Source organism: Buceros rhinoceros, unplaced genomic scaffold, assembly GCF_000710305.1.
Source record: "Buceros rhinoceros silvestris isolate BGI_N320 unplaced genomic scaffold, ASM71030v1 scaffold4949, whole genome shotgun sequence".
NCBI lineage: Eukaryota > Metazoa > Chordata > Aves > Bucerotiformes > Bucerotidae > Buceros > Buceros rhinoceros.
In genome coordinates, this window is record NW_010433164.1 from 83,810 (window position 1) to 105,734 (window position 21,925).

Below are 21,925 nucleotides of genomic sequence, written 5' to 3' on the forward strand. Positions count from 1 at the left end.
CTACTGATGGGGACAAGCAAAGGCAAGCTGGACTTAAAATATCTGAAGTAGAACTGTGGTAGAGAAGTTGTCCCTTAGACTTCCACCTTACCATACAAAAAATACCAGTAAGATAATGCAAAATTAAGTAGCTCTGTTAGATTTAATGATGTGACTTGAGACAAAGTGATTCTATGAAAATGCTTTTGTAAGATGTAACCATCAAACCTCACAGAAATGCTGTCTACAGGTACAGTTCTAGGTAATACTCAGATGCTCTTGAGGACTTCCAGGGAGATGTTTTCCGCTGTAGAAGGCCAGCAGCCACTTTTGTTTCTAGTAACTCCAGATGCTGGTATCTGAGTTTTGGTGATTCTGAATTGCAGAGAAGTCAGGTGATTTTATGACATTTCTTCTGGGCTATCTGAGGCTGTTTCTTGGCTCTCCACATCAAATACTGTGCAGTGTTGTATAGTGTTCCTCCACAGGTTTCTCATACAACCATTCAATCAAAGGAAAGGAAAGGACAAGGGAAAAAAAAAAAAGTCATCCAGAACAAATAATAGTGTTTGGAATATTGGCAGAAAAAAACCCAAACAACCCAAGAGACAGTCCAGAGATTTTGACCCTGGGCATTTGCATACCTCTTGGTATCAACCATCCATCAGCTGAATTCACATACAGAATCTGTTTTAAATCAGAGGGAGGTCATACAGCTGACAGAAGTCCTGACATCACAAACCCCATACAGCTCCCTTTGCGAAACAGAGAAGTCACAACATCCCTGTCTTAATTCTTTCCTTTGCACCATATATAAATTACCTCCCGGAACTCTTGCAGCGATTAAGGACCAGTCACTCCAGCCTTCCACCCAATCAACTCCTACTCCGTCTGCAGCGCAAGCCTCAACACCCTTCAGGGTAGAAGAATCAACCTAATCTGAGACTGTCTAGAAAGTACCTTGAAGATGAGAAAAGCTGCATAGTGCTACACATTGTCCTGCCAGGAACCTTGATTTCTTTTGAGAAGAATGAAGAGATGCGCAGTTAGACTGGCATAAAGGGAGGCAGACAGAAAGGCCACGGTATTCAGAGCGCTGAACTTCCTCTGTTTTTCTTCAGAACATCACCACATACATAAAGTAACCTCGATCTGTTGTACAAATGTAGACCAGCACACTTCAGGGGATGGGAAGTGCCAGCCAACATGAAGTACTGGCCACCCAAACACTAAAGAAAATGAGAAAGTTTTAGAGGTCTCTTGCAGCAGCTCACGCCATCTCAGAGACCATTCACTTACAAGAGCAGCAAAACTCATAGCTCTTAAGAAATACTCTCTGTCCAATCTCCAGAAAAACAGTGACTCAGAAGTGGGCCCATTCCACCACATATCTAGACCTGTGGACACAAATGGAGGATGGGGGGAAGGTGGTAAGAGCAGCTGAGGTGGCTTTTTCTGTTGGCTGCGAAAAACTCGCCATGGAAGAAGAGCTTTAATAGCTGCAAAAGCCACTGACCACAGCTGGAAGGGCTCCCTCTGCTTTTGGTGGATGCTGGATATGGCCACAGTTTAGACAGCAGTTACAAGTCATTCCCCTCATCCCCTCACAATTTCTTCCAAAATAACTCCAAGGTCATTCTGGTCCCCTTTATATACATACACGAAGAGCTGAAATGGTCTGAAACGCTTACAGATTAGAGCGCGTGTATCTATACAACGTTACGGCTGACACAAACCAAAGCAGAAAAGTTTTACAGCACATTATACAGGTCCCTCTAACTTCTAAAAAAACATTTACTGAAATCACCATATTACAAGAAGTCATCACTAACGTACCATATAATACTATTTCTTTTTCTTTTACATAATCATTACTTATATAGTAATTTAAAAAAATCACTTTTAAACAAGTATACAATTTTCACTTTAAAATTAACTGGTTAATAAAATTCTGTGCAAAACAAGCCAGCCTCTATAATTAAGTGAATTTATGTATTTATTTATTTATAAAAAAAAAATAAAACAAAAAAGATAGTTCTTTCAGAAATGTGTCTCCTTTTCTGTAATGGTGGAAATGGCGCCGTCTCCTTTCAGTTTGGCATCGCAGTCATTTATTGCTGCAATGTAGGCTCCTCCTCCAAGTTTCCCTCTCATTTTCAGGTCTGAGCTAGGTGTAATCAACTTCCTGAATTTCTAGAAAATTTGAGAAAATGGAGATCGTTATTTTTCCTTGGTCACAGACGCACATTTCTTAGACTGACTGGAAACCCCTTCTCTCTTGCACACCTGCCTCTGGTTGCCCTGTCGCAGGTACACCCATGAGGCTGCCCATCCGCTACAAATCACGCCAGACTAGAGAATGGAGGGGAAGACAAAATCAAAGGGGATTTTCATGCTCTAGCGTTCCCTTCCACGGAGAAACTCAACGCAATGCTCCAGGTAAGGCCTGGAGAAAACGGAGGAAATTCAGATGCCTCTTTCTACCAGTGACTGAGAGGCTGCCACTGGGATGGGAATGTGGTGTTACTCTATGATTAAACTGTGCTGAGTCCCACACAGGTGAGGATTCATACTCCCTTCTCTTTTTTTCCAGTATCATTAAGCCCAAGATACATCTTACCTCTATGAAAGTGCCTTCTTCCTTCCACAGCTTAATGCAGATCCACAAAGGGATACAGATCATGGAAGAGAGTGCCATCATCCACCCTATGCCATAGCCCCAGTCAGGGTATATATACACGTTGTTGTATTTCAAAGGCTTGTATTTCACCAGGAAAAAAATGAAGATTCCCTGAAATAAGCAGAGAAACATATTAGCAGTATTTGAAAAGCTTCCCGTGTCACCAGAAAATGATGGAGTTTAGGCAAGGCCAGTCTCCCTAGGGATGGGAAGTAGAGCTGAGCTTTTCAGTCAGAGAAAAAAAAAACAAACCACAGCAATATCTTCTTTTATGTACCGCTTAAATCACATGTCTCAGTAGCTTCCCCAGAAATGAACCACCTTTCAAGTTTAAATCCTATTTACCTCTCAACGACAATAAAACCTGCACTTTGATGGCGAACAGTACCTGGGCAGGAAAGATTAAGTAACACAAGCTGCGTCCTCTCCAACCTGTCGTGACGAAAGAGGAAAGCTAAAATTTTCAAAGTTGCCTTAATCCACTGTCACTATCTGCAGTTCCCAGGCCAACTCTTTCATCCTCACGAAAGCTCGAACACATCCGTCTGAATTCAAGAGGTGCCTCATCGAGCAGTTTGGACCATTCACATTTGTGAAATACAGAAAAGCTACCACATCTTTTTCTCCAACATGGCGAAAAAAGTGTGCAAGGGTGAGTGATATTAAGTTCATTTCAGAGTTGGCAAAAATGAGTCAGAAATTTTCCCATGTTTGCAAACGTGCTGGCAGAGCTCGAGGGAACTTGGGTGCCCCAGCACCTGTGGTTTTGCGGTTGCTATCATTTCTGCTTTGGACAACCGGGAAGTTTTAGTATCTACCCCTCAAGCACTTGTGGATCGAATTTACAGGCAATGTGGTCGAGCTGCTTTTGTCATTTTGTCCCAGTTACACAGCCACAGCAGATGGCCAGAGCTGGCACCAGCACTGCTAGCTTCCAGGAAAGCAAATTGCTTCCCTCTTCTTCATGCATATGGGACATGCCTTGGGGCTCATCCTTGGGGCTGCTTTCACTAGAAGTAAAAATGCCCTGTCATCTTTGAAAAGTGTCTACTCACCCAAAGAGAGGGAAGGAAATAGGAGGCTGGAGCAGCAAGGAAACCAGCACAAGCCTGGAGGAACTGGAGTTACGCTGGGCAGACACAAGGTGGACGAGTAATGCAGTGAAAAAAGCCTCCGCTGTGCTGGCAAATGCTCATTTAGGACCCTGAGTTTATTTTTTCCCTATTATTGCATATACAAAGATTTCTGACAAGTCACAGAATATATAACAATCTTTACAGATCCTACAGAGTGTTTTTTGATTAAAATATATGCTACAAATCAACAGGTGTTTTTCTCAACTGTTGTGAACCATTAGCAGCAACAAAATTCTAAAAATATGCACTGAAATCCCTCTTTCTCTCTAAATCGAGTTATTTGGGTATTCTGTACTTACTGCACAAATACCTGGAGTTAAGACCATCCAGCACCATTTAATCAATGACAGTGGTTTGTACCCAATCATATCTTCAATGTTCTCATAGAAGCGATTGCTGCCTGCCCCAAGAGAAAACAAAAAGCAGCTATAGAAGGTGCGTGTAAGAACTTGTATGGGTCAGAAATTAAAACAGAACAGAACAGAATGATCCCACTATCTGTTATTTAGAGTGGAGAAAAAGGCGTTCCTGTGTTTCGGTAGGGTATGGGAGCATGGAGGGCCCCACTGCACAAGGGGATGAGGCTTTCACGCAAATAGAAAGCTTCCATAAAACCTGAAAAGCACAGCAATGTTCAGCCGCTCACCGTACACCCAGCCTATGCAGACGCATTCAAATATGGCAACGAAAAGAAGGCACATGCCACTGGCTGCGTAAGAGTCAAATAACTGAAAGACGTACATCCCACCCTGAAAGACAAGAACAGGGAAAGGAAAAAAATACTGCGTTGGCACCAGTAGGAGTATTTCATAGCAAATACGGCTTTGATTGCGCAGTCAGTCTGACTGCCCGTTTAAAGCCAGAGCTACTGCTCTTAGGAAGACTCCCCAAACCTCGCTGTTCTGACAGACAGAAATCCTTTCTTAGTTTTCAGCTAATTATCCATGGCTGATCCAGACATCATGGACTGGGTATGAAGGAAAGGGAGCTGCTCTTTTTTCAGAAATAGTCCATGTTTATACTCACTGTTAGATCTACGATGCCCTTGCAGAAATCAATCACCCCCATTGCTAACAGCCATTCAATATCATCATTCTCCCAGTTTCTGGTAAAATTTGCTCTCTACTCCTAGGACCATCCTCGCTGCTCTTCCTTTGCATGCTGTTCCAGCCTGAATACAAGTATTTCAGTGGGACTATTACCTCGTCCAGTCACAGGACTATTCCCACCTCTCACCTGGAAATATCTTCCCAAAACACCTAAGAAACATAGCTTTATGTCTCCATCGTATTTATAGTTCTTGGTTGCACACCCAGATGCTTCTCTTTTCAGTGCCTAGCAGCAATGTTTACTACCATATGGGTGACTTTATACTTCATGCTACTATCATCTACCCCGTCTTTAATACTGCCCTCAGCCAGTGCCCCCCTATCATTACGCCTTCACGTGTGACCCAGCAACAGCAGAGTTATTGAAACCTGATTTGGACTTAAATCTGAGAGATGACTGTGAGCCATCATCTTTCATGCACTCATTAGGCTATGTTTTTTGTGAATTGTTTTTTAATAAAGACTGAAATCACACTTTGTTCTTTTGAACAATAAGGACACTTCTAGGACTTCTTTATGTGTCTGCAAACTTTCGTGAGCATTGAACTTTCACAAAAAGTGATTTGTCTTTGGAACTTCTGTTAAATTGACTGAAATCTGCCCAAAGGTTCAAAAGTTCGCACGAAGAAGGAATGCATCATACATAGCCACTGACTATATGAGACTTGTTTCCACAGCAAGTCACCCACAGATACTAAAAGAAATTGCTACCAAGTGCTGTCTGTGTAACTTCACTAAGAACCTCATTGCAGCCGCTATCTCTTAACACCCACATCATCACCTCCTCTTGGTCCAGTTACTTGGACCAGTCCTTTGCTTTGAATAAAATTACATTTTTTTGACAGCTACAAATTCACTAAGAAATTAATGACAGTTTCGTTTTGTCCTAGTCTCCACTTTCCTCCCCATCTTTAGTTATTCTTTCCTTGAATGTGTCTAAACCAAATGTATTCTGATGAGTTAATTTATTCTCCTCATTTTCAAAACTTGTGTACTAACAGACTAACAATCGCCTAACACCTTTTTTGGGCGAAATTTGCTCATTTTCAGTAACAAAGCAATTTGAAAAACATATAGTCTGAGGACTGTGGCTCTCTGTAGAGGGAATTCAAGTGACCCCAGATGAGCTCCGGAACCCTGGGAAGCTGCTGTGCTGGGAACCCTGCCTGAGCCTCATGGTGCATACGGCCAGGCTGCCTTGGGCAGTCCTCAGACAGTTAACTCCCCAGCTCCTCGCCCATCAAACTGTTTCCTTTGCTTCTCCCTCTGGTACGGGAAGACTCTAACAGCCCAGCAAACAGAAGAATAGGGGCAGCAGAGAGGGTGGATTCTGCCCCTCCTTTTCTTCGAGACCAAAGCGAAGGAGAGGAAGGTTGTTGATAGGCTCATTCTGTAAAACAAGTGCTGAACTCCCACCAAGTGCTGAAGCATCCCAGGGTCCCTCCCCAGCCTGGGTATCAAACACACTAGTGACATCATGAACTGATGCAACGGTCTGGCATCCTCAGAACATCCTAACGCAAACAACCTGGTTTGCTTGAAAAACGTATTTTCTTTCTCTCCTTTTTTTTCCCTCCTCTCTTACCAAAGCAATTTCTGCTCAGGGATTGGCTGTATTCATTGACCCTGCCTGGTGATATACACACGAAAGGCATTTTCATTTTCTCTTTTGATCTATTTATCCCAAATGTAGCTGTTTTCAGACTGGTCTGCCCAGAGTAAGCAGAAACCACGGTCAGTATATCTGTTTGGCTGGTGCAAAGCAGACCAAACTTCCCTGGCTACGTAAATTCGATTACAGTATTTCCTAAGTTCAACTGGAAAAGTGAGGATCCGTTCCATATTCACAGTAGTCAAGAACAGTCTCCAGTATTTCGTAGTTATATTGCTGGCAGTGAAGTTTGTCTATGGCAAACATTCTTGTTTTATCTCTTGTGATTATAAAGCCATTTTCTTTTTCTCTGCAGTAGTACAACAAGGCACGTCTTACCTCAGTTAGCATTATTAAGCCGATGAAGTATGACACAATGGAAAGGCCAAGAATCAGCAGTTCTCTTCTGTATCCCCTTCGGAAAATCTTTGGGTACATATCTACAACAGCTGTCACGATGCTTTCAACACACACAAACTAGAACAAATGTAGGAAAGTACAAATGAAATCAGTGTCTCATCTGCTGTTGGCATTTGGATTTACTACCAAACACTTCCAATACCCTTCTGTGTTCTCATCACAGACGGAATGACCGCCGAGGACACCGTATAAGCAGAAGCTCAAATTTCGAGGAACATTATTTCAGAATTAAAAATTCCACAGCTATGGATTCCCAGCCCCCCAATAATCCAAACAGTTGAATCCACTGATATTATCTCAGAATGCATCTGCCCTGTGGCAGACGGATTACACAAAAATTAAATCTTTCTAACGTGGCTTGAATGGGACTTTATAAATAATGCACAACCATTCCTGGGATTGCAGCAGGATTTCCCTGCGAGCATCCTGCACTTGTGTCACGTGAAGGAACGATGTGCAGTGCTATGCACCATCAAGCACAGCTCAATGAACTGCAGGTCTCCTGGAGAACGTCTCTCCGTTTTACAGAAAAAAGAAAGTCCACAGAGCCCTTAAGTGCCCAAGTCAAGTACATCGAATGAAGGAGGGAAGGAATATTCTTACTAACTTTAAAAAAATCAGCCAAAAGCAAGAGGCCTAACTTCTGACTCAGGGCTCTGGAGGGAAGTTTTTAAAATAGGCACAAAAAATTAATGCCCCAAAGTAGACAGTATAGAGCCTGCTCCATTGGAACAGTCAGGAGGAGAATTCAGGAAGTGCTTGTTTTAAAAGAGACTTTAAAAAATTTTTAGATCAGGCAAAAGAACACTTATTAAAATGTTAAGTTTAATGATTGCACATTTCACACAAAATAAGCAGTGAAGAGCTTTATTCTACAGTATAGAATCATAAACTTGCTGAGAGCTGAGCTGCATGCTAAAACTGCCAGCGACTTTACGTTGTCGTCAAACACCTTCCACAGTTTTTATGGTCAGGTAGGGCGGACAGTGTCTATGCTGTGACTCTGCTGCAGAGTAGGACTACATATTTCTTGCTATGGCATCTTGAAGGACAAATAGACCATAGGAACATGCAGCAGCACTATCTGATATTCAGTTTCAAAACTCATGGCAGAGGGCTTTAAAAATGGGCAGACACAATGAGTTTTACTGAATTTTAATCACCCATGTTTAAGTTCAAACGGGTTTCCACGTTCATAATGAAAGCTGTACTCAGGCTGAATCAGCGTTCACAGTAAACCACCAAGGAATCCCCAACATCACATAACTAAGATTTAAAATAAGGAACTTGTATCAACTATTGTAAGCAAGGAATTACGTTATGGTTCATTCTTTCATCAGGTTAGTTGCTGCTCACACCAAGGATGCAGGTATCTGAGAAAATCTGACAAAGTCCTTATGCAGCATCGGTTTCATACCTGACTATCTAATCCAAGGAATATGAGCATCATGAAGAACAGAGCTGCCCACAGAGGAGAAAGAGGCATCATGGTAACAGCTTTAGGGTAAGCAATGAATGCAAGCCCTGGTCCTGAAAAGGAAGAGAACAAAGGAAATATTTTATACTCATGTAGCGGGTCTGGCTGAGACGGAGCGGACATCCTCTGGGAGAGCCTGTGTGGTGCTGTGGTGTGGAGAGGACAGCATGGCTACCCCCAGCGCTGTGGCTATGGGTGAACAGTGCTCACGCAGCAGCACTTACTGAACCATCTCCATCCAGCCCCACCAGTTTGCTCGCTTATTCTCTCTCTGTTCCCTTCCCCATCCCACAAGATGGGGAATGCATGGCAGTGTGGATGCTTAGCTGCTGGCGAGGGTCAACCCACCTCAGCTCAATTGCTCTTTTATGGGAGATAAGAGGAGCAAAATACAACATTGAAAACCTTGACACACTCAACATCTCTAATAGCCTAAATATTTGCTGATGAGGTTAATCAGTAACAAAGACCTGCTTGGCACATCAGCTCTGCCCACACCCCGTCCAAATGTTTGAAGGACAAGATTTCCATTAAGACATCACTCATATGTACTTTAAAATTCTCCTCCTCTGTGGTGTTCCTCCTCCTTGGATGTACAGCAAGACTGACATACCTGGATAAATATCAGCCTGTGGTCCTGTGATCACCATATATACTCTGGAATGGTATTTTTTTCCTTAGACAGCACTGTGCCAGTGAAGAGCTGGTAAGAGCTGCATCTCACAAGCTGTACAGGGCACAAGCCAAACGCCTGCTGGTTTGTCCAAACTCTGCTCTGCATTTCCAAGTGCTGCTGCTGGTACCTAACGTGAATTCCTTGTCTGCCTATTAACAGAAATCTTTAAAACAGATCATTTCTGCAACAGCACTGGTAACTTCTTAGGTCTAGTAAAATACCACCTCACCTAGCTCCTATTTTCCTGTTCTGATTTACCTGTGCCTGTTTTCCAGCTGCTGCTGCTCCCTCTCCTGCTCTAACAGCATTTACTGAAGCCAGCCAGCTTTTAAAGCAGGGACACCACGGCAGTGTCACCGGCTGATAAAGGAGCACCTCAGTGCTCCCCTGCAGTAACTCCAGTGCAGACCTGCCAACACACTGAGTGTTTTCATTTCACGCAGTATTTACGCGCTGCTGTGGTTTCCAGAGCTGCTGTAGTCTTTTAACTTTTTCTATGCAGTTTCTCTAACAGTATAAACCGGTTGTCTTGGGGGCTTTAGGAAAAGAGAAATATTTTCTGTGACAGTACCAGTGAAGCTCTCTTTACAGTTTTTCTCCCACCCTTAACTACCTTCCTGAGAGGCATTTCTCCTTCTCAACGGTTGAGCGTTGCACGGCTTTTCTTGCCAGGCAGTGCTCCTCTTTGTTTTGCTTTGTTGAGTTTTAAGTGATGCTTAAAACTGTAACACGTTAACACCTTTGTGGATGTAATTAACTTGGATGACTAACTTCAAGTGATGGTCATGAATGTCAGATGGTTCATTTCTCATAGAGTTGGCCCTTTGTGCCTTTTTGGGCTCAAAGCAAGAACTTTTATACTCAATGAATCAGAATGTCTCCGTGTATGTCCCTGGGAGAACAACTCACTGACAGCAGGAGACGGCATTGGCTGTCTGACTTAGAAATCTGAATTTTGATAGTATACATTATGTAAGACTTCAGAGGACTTCCAAAAACTTCTCCTAAAGAGCTGGTTTCTCATTACTTTAATAACTATATTTTTTTTCCTTTTTTTTTCAGAAGGACCAAATATTTATGTGGAATCTAGTCCATCTCATTTAAAGAAAACCGCATGCTTCTTTAGGATGTAACACTCAAAGGGCATAACTGAGCAACATACCTCTACTAAACAACCTCCTGGATGCTCAGATGGAGGCAGTTTGTGTTACAGGAGCTCTGTGACTTTATGAATCTGGTGCTCTGCACATCAGTACCATCAGTAGGTTTCACACATCGATGCATGACCATAAAAAGAGTTAAGAACTCTTTTTACAGCAGTTATTCTAATGAGTCAGCTGACAGGTCTTTAGGAGTTTTCTAAAACTATATGCAAAACAATCCTCATATCCATGACTGAAGCATTCTGACAGCAGCCCCGGGGGGTTGATTGTTAACTCAGAAAAGTGCTGTCGAAACTTACCGGATTCTGCAACTTCTGCAATGGGCACGCCTTGTTCATAAGCCATAAATCCAAGTACTGAAAAGATAGCAAAACCAGCAACAAAGCTTGTGCCACTGTTCAAGCAGCAGAGCATGATGCAGTCTCTGAAAATTTAAATAAAAAACACCACGGTTGATCTCCAGAGCCTGGGTTTCTTCATACACTGAGCCACCGGACTAGCAGAACCCCAAGCTGCATGCACGGACATTAAGCTGCTCATTAAGAGGAAGAGCCAACTGATATTAGACCTGCGAAAAACCAGCCACACATTAAGCATCTGCAGAGAGATACCATCATAACACCTTTGCTTGTGTTTTAATGGGTTGAATTGCAAACAGTGCTACTCACTTTTTCGATAGAATCTTTAAAAAACATGTAAAAATACTGCAAGAATTGTGTTAAGAACAATTTTTCTGCAGCATTTGTAACTCTGGAGGATATGAACTCATTTATAAACTATGAAAATGGTAGTAATTTGTTTCCTGGAAAAAAATCCTAGGGTCAGTTCTTAGCTAATTCTATACCAGTTACAGTGTATTGGCAATATATATACATATCAAATACAACTCCAGCTCGAGTTTTAAGCACTGAGGAAATGAAAAGCACCGTAGATCATCTAAGCAGCGTGTAGAAGCGCCAAACAAGGAGTCAAAGACAGTGCAGGGACACTGATCTCTCAGACAGATGTATCCTACACATCAGACAATGACAAGGCCAAGGTGAAGAAATAGTTCCTTTCCCATATTGGAAACGTCACAATAGTAAATCACTTTAAAAAAATGGAAAATACTTCTGCAGGAAGGTGTGATCTTTCCCCAGAGCTCAGTGAAATAGCGCGGCTGATCCTGCCTTCAGACAGCACTTCAGGCTGCACGGACAACAAGGCAGCGACGGTTTATCTCGACAGTCAGTCTTCTAAGATGGTTTGCTACAAGACATGGCTGTATACTTGAGAAAGTACCAATCTACCCTGGATGCCTGAAATTAGGATTCTAAAGCATGGAAACACAAGCCGGCAAGCTAGCCATGAGAAGAAATGACCCTGTAAGATGTGACAGGTTCAGAACCCACGTCTTCAGTAATGATTCCCTGCTTCGTCACAGATTTGCAGTGACTTTGGAGAATCAGAGATAATTCCTGTTTTTGAAGTCCTGGCATATATTCTGACAAAACTCCTTCGGAAATCTCTCTGCCCTGATGATTGTTTCGTTTGGTGTTTTGATCCTGTAAATTTACCTCATCAGTTTATTAAGTTGAAAGTGAGGTGACCAGTTCCAGCATCTCATTTCTTCCCCAGTGAGCCCTGCTCTGCATCCCACAGCTCTTCAAAGTGCTTCCACTGAGTGCTGTACCTCTCCTCAGCATCAGGCAGGAATCAGATGGTACATGTCAACACCACGACGGGGCGATCAGCTGAACGGTGGCCACTGGGCCATGAGAGGCTTTGGCTCTCTCTCATCACCTTATCTGCAGTTAATTTTAACCATTATTTTAAGAATGTTTTTATGTTTTCATTATCATTTCATAGTAAGAAATTTCTATATGGCCCATCATCTATAAATGGCCAAAAGTTGTCCAGAAATGAAAAAGAATGAATATCCCCATTTGTAGATAAAGACTCAGCGAGGTCCAGTGATGCTCACACTTATTTCACCCATGGACTGTCTCTAACACTGTTCATTTTTGGGGGTAAATAGGTCCTTTAAAGTAATTTCCGAAAAATCCGTTATTAATTTGCTTTTCATCCAAAATTGCTTCCTGTAGTTTTGCGCAGCCAGGCTAGTTATATGCTTTGGATGTTTTAAAACAAGACAGCAATCAAAAAGAAAGCAACTGGGAGCCTGGGGCTCTTTGTATGTTACAGAGAAATAGAACAAATGAAAAGATCATCTTCCCAACCATCCTTCTTGGTGTACTTCAGCACTGAAGTAGCTCTGGAGAGATTCTCACCCCAGCTTAGGAGATGGGTGAGTTCAACACTGAGAAATTAAAACTAAGTGTGATGAAACTCTGCCAATAAGAGATGTCAGAAAGATGTGGTTTTAATCCCTTGGCAGAAAAAAAGTGATCCTACTTCAGTGGGATGGAGCTGGCTGCTCACCAGTCGTATGATGCCTCCATGTGGAACAGCCTGTTTTCTGCAGATAAGATAATTCTCAGGCTTCAAATGCAATCCAAACCTCCAGATATTTTTTGCTGGTGAACAGTGTTGCACACAACTTTTGAGAGCTGCTGGTCCTAACCATATGGAAAGGGACTGAGGCGGAGACACATTCTTCCCTGTGCCCCTTCAGAGCCCCTGGCAGTTTCTGGGGCTTCCTCTTGAAGGCCCAAGTGGTTTAAGCTGGACAACCCTTTATAACTAGATCATCTCTGGCAAAACTAGAGGACCACAGACATCTCTCCACTCTCAGGGAAGACCCACAAACCACAGTGCCACGGTTACAAGGTAGATATGCATTTCTCCAAGGAAATGGGCAGAAGTGCACCTAAGGGGATTTTCATTAGCTCCAGCTAGTGAGGTGCCTGTTCTTTTAGCATATAACACAGCCACAGCTCCGTCGTTATCTTCCCTGGTTAGGCACTCACAGACCAAACAGTCAGTTCTCTGGGGACCTAGCAGTGCTTCCTGCCCTAAGAAACATATAAACTCCAATATTAGTTTTCATCCTTCCTTTATCTTTGCAAGAATTCTACTAACCTCTCAACTCGTCCTGTTTTTTTTGCCTTAGACAGAAGTAAACCTGTAGTTCAGTCTTTTTTTCTGCTACAGGAAGGAAAGCTGAGAGGGGGATCTGGATCCACTGCTTGTGAAACCAATGAATTTTAAAACATAAATGCCCAAGAGCCATTGGAAGGAGAACATGAAGTTTATCTGATTTCCCATCAATTTTTTATAAGCATTGTTGGTAGGAAGATGTCAGAGCCTGACCGAAGCCCACACTGTTTGCAAACAAAAAGAAAACTTCAAACTTTTATGAAAACTTCACGTCCTTCCAAATTTATGTCCTGCGAATCACTGAATAATTCTAGACATGCATCCGTTATCCTCTCCCTGCCCAACAGGCAGGAGACTGCTGAAAATTGATTCCACCTTCCTTAAGGAGCTTCTCTGATTAAAGAAGAGATTTTTGGTTCCCTCCAGTTACTTCCTTGCCTTTATGGACCCCCTCTCGACCAATTCCCATGCCTCTTTTCCTCTTAGACTAGAAGCTCCATAAAGGACACATCTTCATTTCTTAAAAGTTTTGTCCGTTTGTTGATAGCGTTTGAAATCACTCATTGACCTTCTGCAGTGCTGCGGCGATGTGGCAGCTCCCCCCAATTTGTCCATGGGGCTCAAAAACAAGCGTTGTCCCTCTGAGGCGCTGCCTCCAGCAGAAAGGAGCAGTGCTGGGAAACCAAACGGCGTCTGCCCTGGTGGGGAACCGCGCAGTGTCCAGCAGCGAGCTGCACCAGCTCTGCACGTACAGAGCACGTGAAGCAGGAACAAGGACTGTTCCTCCTCTGTCTGCTGAGGCTGGATGAAGTGAATGCAGCCTGCAAGAAGGTCTGAACGGATTAGGAATTCTCAGCTTGCTAAAAACTACAGCAAACATCAGGACACCTTTCTTTTATTTATATGGGGGAAACGCTGCCTGCTGACGGTGCTGTCATTCCTTTCATCTTTTCATCAGAGTCACTTCTGATGTAAAGTGTTATAAGTCCAGGGAGGCTCTGTATTAATGTAGAACTATGAGAGATAACCCAGGACAATAAAAAGTCTTTTCCTATCCAAAGATGTGACATGACTTGTTTGCACTTCATTACAATGTTAATAAACTAGATGAGGTTGCTAATTCAAAAAACCCACGTGCAGCTGAGATTTTCCCTTTTCCCACTAAAATCACTCATGGCATTATCTTCCACTGCAACAGCCCCTTAGAAAAAAAAATAATAAAAGACAGTGCAAAAAGAGTGGCAGTAGATGTTACTGTCAGACAGTACACAGCGGGTCCTGCAGGAGGCAAACCCACAGCTCAATTTTAATTTTTGTAAGTATTGGTTAGAATACAGATTTAATTCTGCTTCCCACTGCATTGCTGGTTGGGATGTCTTGCTCTGTTAACAGCCCTGTTTAACCCAGCTGCTGTCTGCAGTTGCCTGCTGTCCTACTCCTTTCCTCAGACTCCTTCACAATTCTACTTCAGGAGACAACAGAATCTGCCCTGTTCCGAAAATTTGTGACAACATTTCGTGCGAAGGACTGTGAAGCTTGGGTTGAGTAAAAAGATTGTAGGGGACTTACTCTGCTTTACACAGCAATACAGCTGGAATTTTGGCTGTCGTTGCCAAGCAAAGAGTAACTTGCTCTGCTGCCAAGTTACTTTGCCTGTTCAGGCTGCCAGGTACCCTGAAGCGCCTCTGGAGAGCCGTTCGCCTGAGGGATACCCTTGTCTCTCTGCAGTTCCCAGTATCTCAATTCCCTCTCTCTCTGGAAGGTTCCACTGTTTGGCGAATTGTTGCTAAGAAGTTGAAAGGCACCAATTCCTAAAACTCTTCTGATCTCGCCAAGTAAAATGGTAATTTAGAATTTGAACACATATGCTGCTGGGGTTCTGGGGGCGCTGTGTTTGGGTGCTTTTGCTTTTGGATTGTAATATTAATTTTATAGAAAAATTAATTTTAATTCTCTGTCTGGAGACGATACTGGAGTCGGTACAACCAAACTGCCATTCCCTGCCTTGTGTTAAAGGTGGTTGAAGAGGAGGAAGATGAATTCAGTAGCTACTGCTGTCAGAAGTAAAAAGGATTCGTATTCCTGCCCGTGCCAGTAGAACGGTATGAGGGTTCTGTGAGAGTCATACCCTTCTGACACTGATTCAGGAAGGATTAAAACCTGCTGAAATCATTAGCCCTTTCTCTACTGATGTCTGTAAAGATAAGCGAGGAAGCGCTGCCCATTTCTGCCGTGCTCTAGCTAGGAGCCAGTAAACGATGGGGAAATGTGACACTCAGAGCACAGACCAAGCTCAGGTGAGTTGTAATTACAACTTTTTGGTAGGTTTTTTAAAGCAGATATACTCTATACAATCCAATACTGCACACAAACAAAACTATACATGTATGAGACTCTGTACATTACACATGTGATTGTTTAAGTGTATTCTGAGTGGCTAGCATTGCTCAAGGGACAGATATGATCAAAAGGGATGAACACACCAAATTTTGGAAAAAGAATTCTTCTGAAACAGTTATAAGAAACACAAGATCTCTGTTCTACAAAACCAAGCGCATGTGCTTACAATCACTCATGCACCCAGCTAAGGGAAAAGGGAAGCACTCCTGAGTGGAGCTAAGGACGTAGACACCTCCATCACTGAAGCTCAATGCAGGAATAAAGCATGGAAGGTATTACCTGTAGCAGTTATTATTATAGTTGTTGTAACTTCCCAGGGCTGTCAAGCACCCCAAGCAGATCGCGTAAGAGAAAAATATCTGTGTGCCTGCATCCACCCACACCTGGAGACAAAAAAATAAAGCAGAGCGGTTAACAAAGGGCAAGAAGGAATCACCTTTATGCGGATTTTAACTGCAAATTCGCAGAGGCAGCTGTGCAGGGTGATAGTGTCTGGCAAACCTTTTGTAAGTCACAACCTTAAAAAAAATACGCTGCGAGATAAATTCCCCTCTTCCTCCCAGTGGTAGAGCAAGGAGTAACTCAGCTACTTGTTACAGGTTGAGCCTAATCTAAACAGAGAGACAGACAATTTCTGGAGAAGAACTTCACCCAGTATGAATTCTTCAATGGTTTTATTAATACCATAAGGTATTAGTAACCTAAATAGAACCAGCTGCATTCATCCCATTCTCACTTGATAACTATTTACTCAAATTAAAAAATTTAGCATGAAAAAATATTCTAAAGCCAAAATAAGCCATTCATAGCTAAAATACAAATTAAGCCAAGGAGAGAAGAGGCCACTTATCCTGGAAAGGGGACATTTTTTTTTTTAGCAATACTTAATAGCCTTAGTTAGGCATCAGGACATGGTAGTTCTAGTCATGGTACAATTAACAAATAAAAGCTCTGTAGAGTTTAGCAAGTAAATAGCTTTATAATATCACTATCACAACATTTATATACTAATCCCAAAGTGATGCAAATACTAAATTCTAAATCAGAGAAAAGAAAAAAAAAAAAGGGAAGCCTGAGCTGACCCAGTGAGATTATTCTCCTCACAGCTCCTCTCACATTAATGTAACAGGCAATTTTTTTGACTTTGAAATGCTCCACAAAACAGTTCATTTCATTCGACTGGAGTCTGGGTGTGTTATTACTGGAGGTAAAGAAACTCTTTCAACTGCTGGTTTTGCCATGAGAGCAATGTGAAGGACCCGCATCTACACTGTATTTCCAGTCCAGTATACCCTGACTCCTGCTTTCCTGGGATAAATGAGCTCCCTGAGGTTTTTATTAGAGCAGAGCAATCCAAATGCTTCTCAGAGAAGGAACCAAACGCTGATGGATATCCAGCGGCAACAGCTGTAGAGCCATTAGCTGCTCCGAGGCAGGACAGAGGTAACGCAGGTAATGATGTCACACCTCCTATTAGCAATACTCATCGCAGTGGTCACATACACTTATATGAAGGGGATGTACTTGTTTTACACGTGACCAAGTGAGACCTCGGTTTCTGGAGCTGTTGTGAGTGTTTCTGTTTAGGAATAACATTAAGATCACATTTGATTTGCATCAGCAGCTTAAATGGTTTCCTTGCTGTCACGCTGAATAAGATCCAGCTGATTACGTCGCGAACTGCCAGCACTCGCGAGGAAAAAACTGCACAGAGAAAGGCATGTGACAGACAGGCTCTTTAACGAGATCGGAAGCTCCCAAAAAGCTGTACGTAGCACAGGTCAACTGAAAAGGCACGGACTTCTCTAGCATCCACAAAAGCTGGGGTGCTGAAGCAGCACGTGGAGAGCCTGCCGCTTCCTCCCGTTTCAGTCCGCACACAAGGCATTGCTCCCGTGTGCTGCGTGGTGCTCAGAGGAGCAACAGCCTTTCCCGGTGGCGCTCGCCAGCTCCACAGAAGTCTGAGTATTCCTTGGACAGCAAGCCCAAGTGGAAATGGGGACAAAGAGGAGCTGTGCTCTGAAGCGAGAACCTCCAGAGCTTCTTGAGCGGAGGAGCAGAAAGCACATTGCTCTGGAGGTCCTGAGCACCCAGTTAGAAAAACAGATCAATTCTGGCCACAAGGGATGTTATTTCCTTCGAAGAAAACAAGGTTCCTCTAAAGACCATAACATTTGGCAGTGCTTTGATATAAGAAATGGCAAATACTGTATGAGAAACATGGTCTGTAAGGAAACATCCACGTATTCTATAAATGTTGAATCAGATTGAAGAGTCCTTTGGTTTTGTTGCACTATATGACACCAGTCTAGAAATTCCATCAGAACTTACACCTAATGCTTAAACAGAGAGGAGGAATTAATTGTATGGAATAAGATCATAGAACCACTGAGGCTTCTTCTGGGTTGTGTACCCAGAGAACCAGCAACATTTAATTTGTGAGGACCACTAATATTTCAATTTCAGGCTTCTGAAATGGCAAAAACTTCTACAACTGGTCAAGGAAGTAGCAAATAGGGAAATGAATTTAGGAACCACAGGTAGATTGTCAGTAGCTGGAGAAACATGAGAGATGGAGTAACTCCATTGTATTTTTGTCACAACCCCGGACACGTCAACATTTTAAAGCCATGCAGGTGATGTTACAGATCAGTTCTTCACCTACTTACCCTGACAGCTAGTGATCACTTGACATTCAGCATTGGACTGCATTCAAGACTGGAAAATCTGCTGAGGTACACGGACCGTTTACTAGTCTAAGTCACACCCAGTCTTAGTCATTCATAAACTGCACCTCAGGGGCAGTCGCTCTCATTGAAACCTCTGGAGGGTAGAGCTGGGCTCTTGTAGCTACCACTCACAAATCCAGGTGTCATCCACCTGGCTTACAGCAACAAAAGCATTATAAATTATTTCTGAGTGCTGAATTTGCAGTGTCTGGCTTAGATGAGATGTTGTAACATTTTCCAAGTATACGGAATGAATTTCACAATATTCTGCAGAACAATGAAATTCTGAAGGACAAAGACAAAGAAAGCACTGCGAGTAAGCTGCAAACCAAGGGCTCTGGAGCCAGCAGCTGGTGAAAGGCTGGGACAAAAGGAGTGTGTTTTTTCTCTCATGAGATGGGGCTTTTTTTCTCTCATGAGATGAGGCTTGATGCGTTTCTGGCATGAGTAAGTGCCAGGGGAAAGGACCTGTACCACAGAACACCCTGTTCATGATTCATAAACTTTGTACCTTGGGTTAGCGATAATTAGGTCAATTTAGCAGGATGAAATAATAAAGTTGGGGAATGAAAGTGTTTTATGGTCTTCTAGCAGCTCCTACTTTAAAAGATGGAACTGTTTCTTGTTATCTTTTTCCATCTTGTATTTAAAATGTTCCCATGCCAAAACAAGAGTAAAACTAAAGCACAAAACATTTGTTATACTCTAATATTTTAGAATTACAAATACCAAAGGACAGAACTTTTATATGTACTGTGGTGATATTTCTGGACCCACATTACAGCCATTTTCTAGACGTGCCAGGTCCAGCACTGCACTAGCGATGGTGTGGGTGAACTAGAAGATGGCAAACCCCAGCTCAGGACACAGCCGCACAGCTATTACTCTGACTGCTGTCTCTCCAGACTCTCGCTGGCTAGAGAGAAAGGGCTACCCAAGATGTTCATGTGATGAAGCTCTGGTCCCAAAGGGAGGAGGCAAAATCAACATGCCTCCACTCACTACTTGCTTTCTCCAACTAGAAGTGAGCCCGAGAGGCTGGCAGTCTCTCCACTTTCCATGGGGTAAGTGTGCTGAGGGACACAGTTCAGTGGTGACCGGTTGCAGTCAATGATATTAGAGGTCTCTTCCAACCAAAACAGCAGAGCTGTTTGTGCCCTGATCCCCATCCTGAGGCTTTCCCACACTTCACTTGACTGACTCACCCTTCCTGACTCCCACCATTAGCTCACAAGCAGAGCTCTCTGCTCTGTCCTGCTGATAACTAGCGTGTGTTGGTACAGAACAAAATAAACCGGTTTTACTAAAAATGCAAAAAAGCCAGCAACACCCAGAGATTTAGTCTGCCTGGGTAATCTTAATTTGGCCTTCCTGTGAGCAGGTCTAGGGCATGATCTTCATTTACATGACTATTCATCTTTCTGCCCAGGGAGATGAATCGAGCTGGTCAAACAGAGGATCCTGTTGTCTGGAGGAGCCCTCGCCTCTTTGGTTACCACAATTGCTGCTCATGTAATGAATGAGAAGGACAAAGAAGGAAGAAGGGGGATGTGCTGTAGTGAAGACAACAGAATACTCTCTGGAGAAGTAGAGCCTTTTCATGTCTCTGCTATAAAGTTTCTATGTGACACCATGTCCATAAATCACTTAAACCAGCCCCTTCTCGAGCATTCTTTAACTGGGTTTTAGGGGGTGTCTGAACAACATTACTGAGCATTCACTATTGCAACCAAGTTGAACAAAAGCCATGTAAGAACAAGGAAAACCAGCACAGCCTCAACAGCCAGGTCTGCCAGCTTCAGACTGAAAATCCCCAAGTGATGGACAGCCGCTCCTTTCAGTCTCGCCGTCTTTACATCAGTAAGATGGGGTCATGCCATATACTGAAAACAAAATATCTGATCTTTAGGAAGCACATGGGTAGTGCAGAAATAAGTCACTTTGAAAGGCTGAGCCGTTTTTTGCGATGATCGCGGTCTGAACGATATGCAGTACGTTTGCAGGGCCAAGCAACGAGTAAAAAGGATAAAGCAAAATATTGTATAACTGTCCTGAAACGAGCTTAGCTGATGCTGTGTGTGTTACGGTTCAGAGAGATGTGTGTAAGGAAACACACGTCTCTCTTCCTCTTTTTGCAATATTTTAAATTATATTTCACAGCTTTCTTACTGGTACCAAATCTTTGCAATACTTTGGTTCCAGAGACAGCTTAGAGAGTTTTCGATGTAACGGGTGATCCAAAAGAACCACAACATCCGTGTTTTTCCACACAGAACTAGGACAATCAAGCATGGTGAGGATTCTTCCATTAAACAAAACATATCTATCATTTCTCAGTCTTTCCATGACCTTTTCCACAGCCTACAGTTAACAGATCTGTTGGAAATTATAACCAGGCAAGGGCTGCTATTATTTGTACCCACTGATTTAATTTTGCTTCCTTCAGTATTTCTATCAAAATCAAGGGAATTCATTTCAGGTTGGTGTCTAAGAACTGGCTGGAATACACATCCCAGTGGTGTAGTTTCATAAATATACACTTTTTTTTTTTTTAATTCTTAACAGTGAGCTTGAACAACCACTTCAGCTGCAAAGCTCAAAGCATCTTTAACTGCGCGTGGTTAATGACAATTCCGTAATGAAGCACTGTCTGAGGATGTGGGAGATCTCACAGGCCAGTTAAACGCTGTAAAACATGACGTTCCAAGTGTTGATAGTCGTTTATTTCCCATTTTGTTACCAGAGAATGAGCAATCACTTCAGAATTTCCTTTTAATTTAAATTATTCATTGCTCTTTTATGAATCTCGGCAGTGTTTGTATTTTATAAGCAGTTTGCCTTTGGTTTCAAGAAGAGTTTTAAAAATAAAGCCTTTGCTGTCAGGGTATAATAAATGAAGTTACAAGATAGAGGCATAAAATGGTCGCAGATTTTTATAATAAGAAAGAATGCCTGAATAAAACTGCCAAATAGACTTAACTAGGAGGATTACTCGAATTTAAGTCCTCCACACCATGACAGTTTAATGTTCATGTGCTAGCGTCCCTCACAATACACGGGAAGTGTGCAGAAAACACCAGAAATTCATGTCAGCTACGGAACCGCATTTTCAAGCTGGTGTCTAAAGCACGTGCTTTGTGAGCCTGCGGTGGTAAAGCACGGTTTACATCCAAGCCACCTGGCAGTCAGCCAAGCCACCGGGGTATTTCATGTACTGTCAAATCAGAATCAGTGAATGGAGGAGGCCACAACATGAGGACTAAGGAACTGAAAAAATATTGGGTCTTAATCTTGAGTACCCCCATCAGGCATGAGTGAGTTAACAGCACCTTGAATCACGAGCACCAACACAGGCTTTGGGAGGATCAAACCATTTCAAAGGAACCTGCCAGCTGTGGCCCTCGCGGGGGCTTCCTTCCTCACCTCCCACCACCTGGACTAGAGGAGAGCGCTGACACCTCCGGCA

The 21,925-nt window shown here is 42.8% G+C and overlaps 1 protein-coding gene across 1 annotated transcript in view; it reads right to left on the reverse strand.

Annotated features, from left to right (window-relative positions):
* Positions 1–1,617: 1,617 nt before the first annotated feature.
* Positions 1,618–21,925, reverse strand: part of SLC6A11 (solute carrier family 6 (neurotransmitter transporter), member 11) — a gene marked incomplete at its 5' end in the record, with an annotated part of 61,335 nt that continues 41,027 nt past the window's right edge. Inside the window, 8 exons of the mRNA XM_010144003.1 lie at positions 1,618–2,172; positions 2,600–2,770; positions 4,095–4,195; positions 4,442–4,544; positions 6,895–7,032; positions 8,393–8,505; positions 10,591–10,715; positions 16,010–16,113. Coding sequence (XP_010142305.1) covers positions 2,020–2,172; positions 2,600–2,770; positions 4,095–4,195; positions 4,442–4,544; positions 6,895–7,032; positions 8,393–8,505; positions 10,591–10,715; positions 16,010–16,113 — 1,008 coding nt within the window. The remainder of the gene's footprint in view (positions 2,173–2,599; positions 2,771–4,094; positions 4,196–4,441; positions 4,545–6,894; positions 7,033–8,392; positions 8,506–10,590; positions 10,716–16,009; positions 16,114–21,925) is intronic.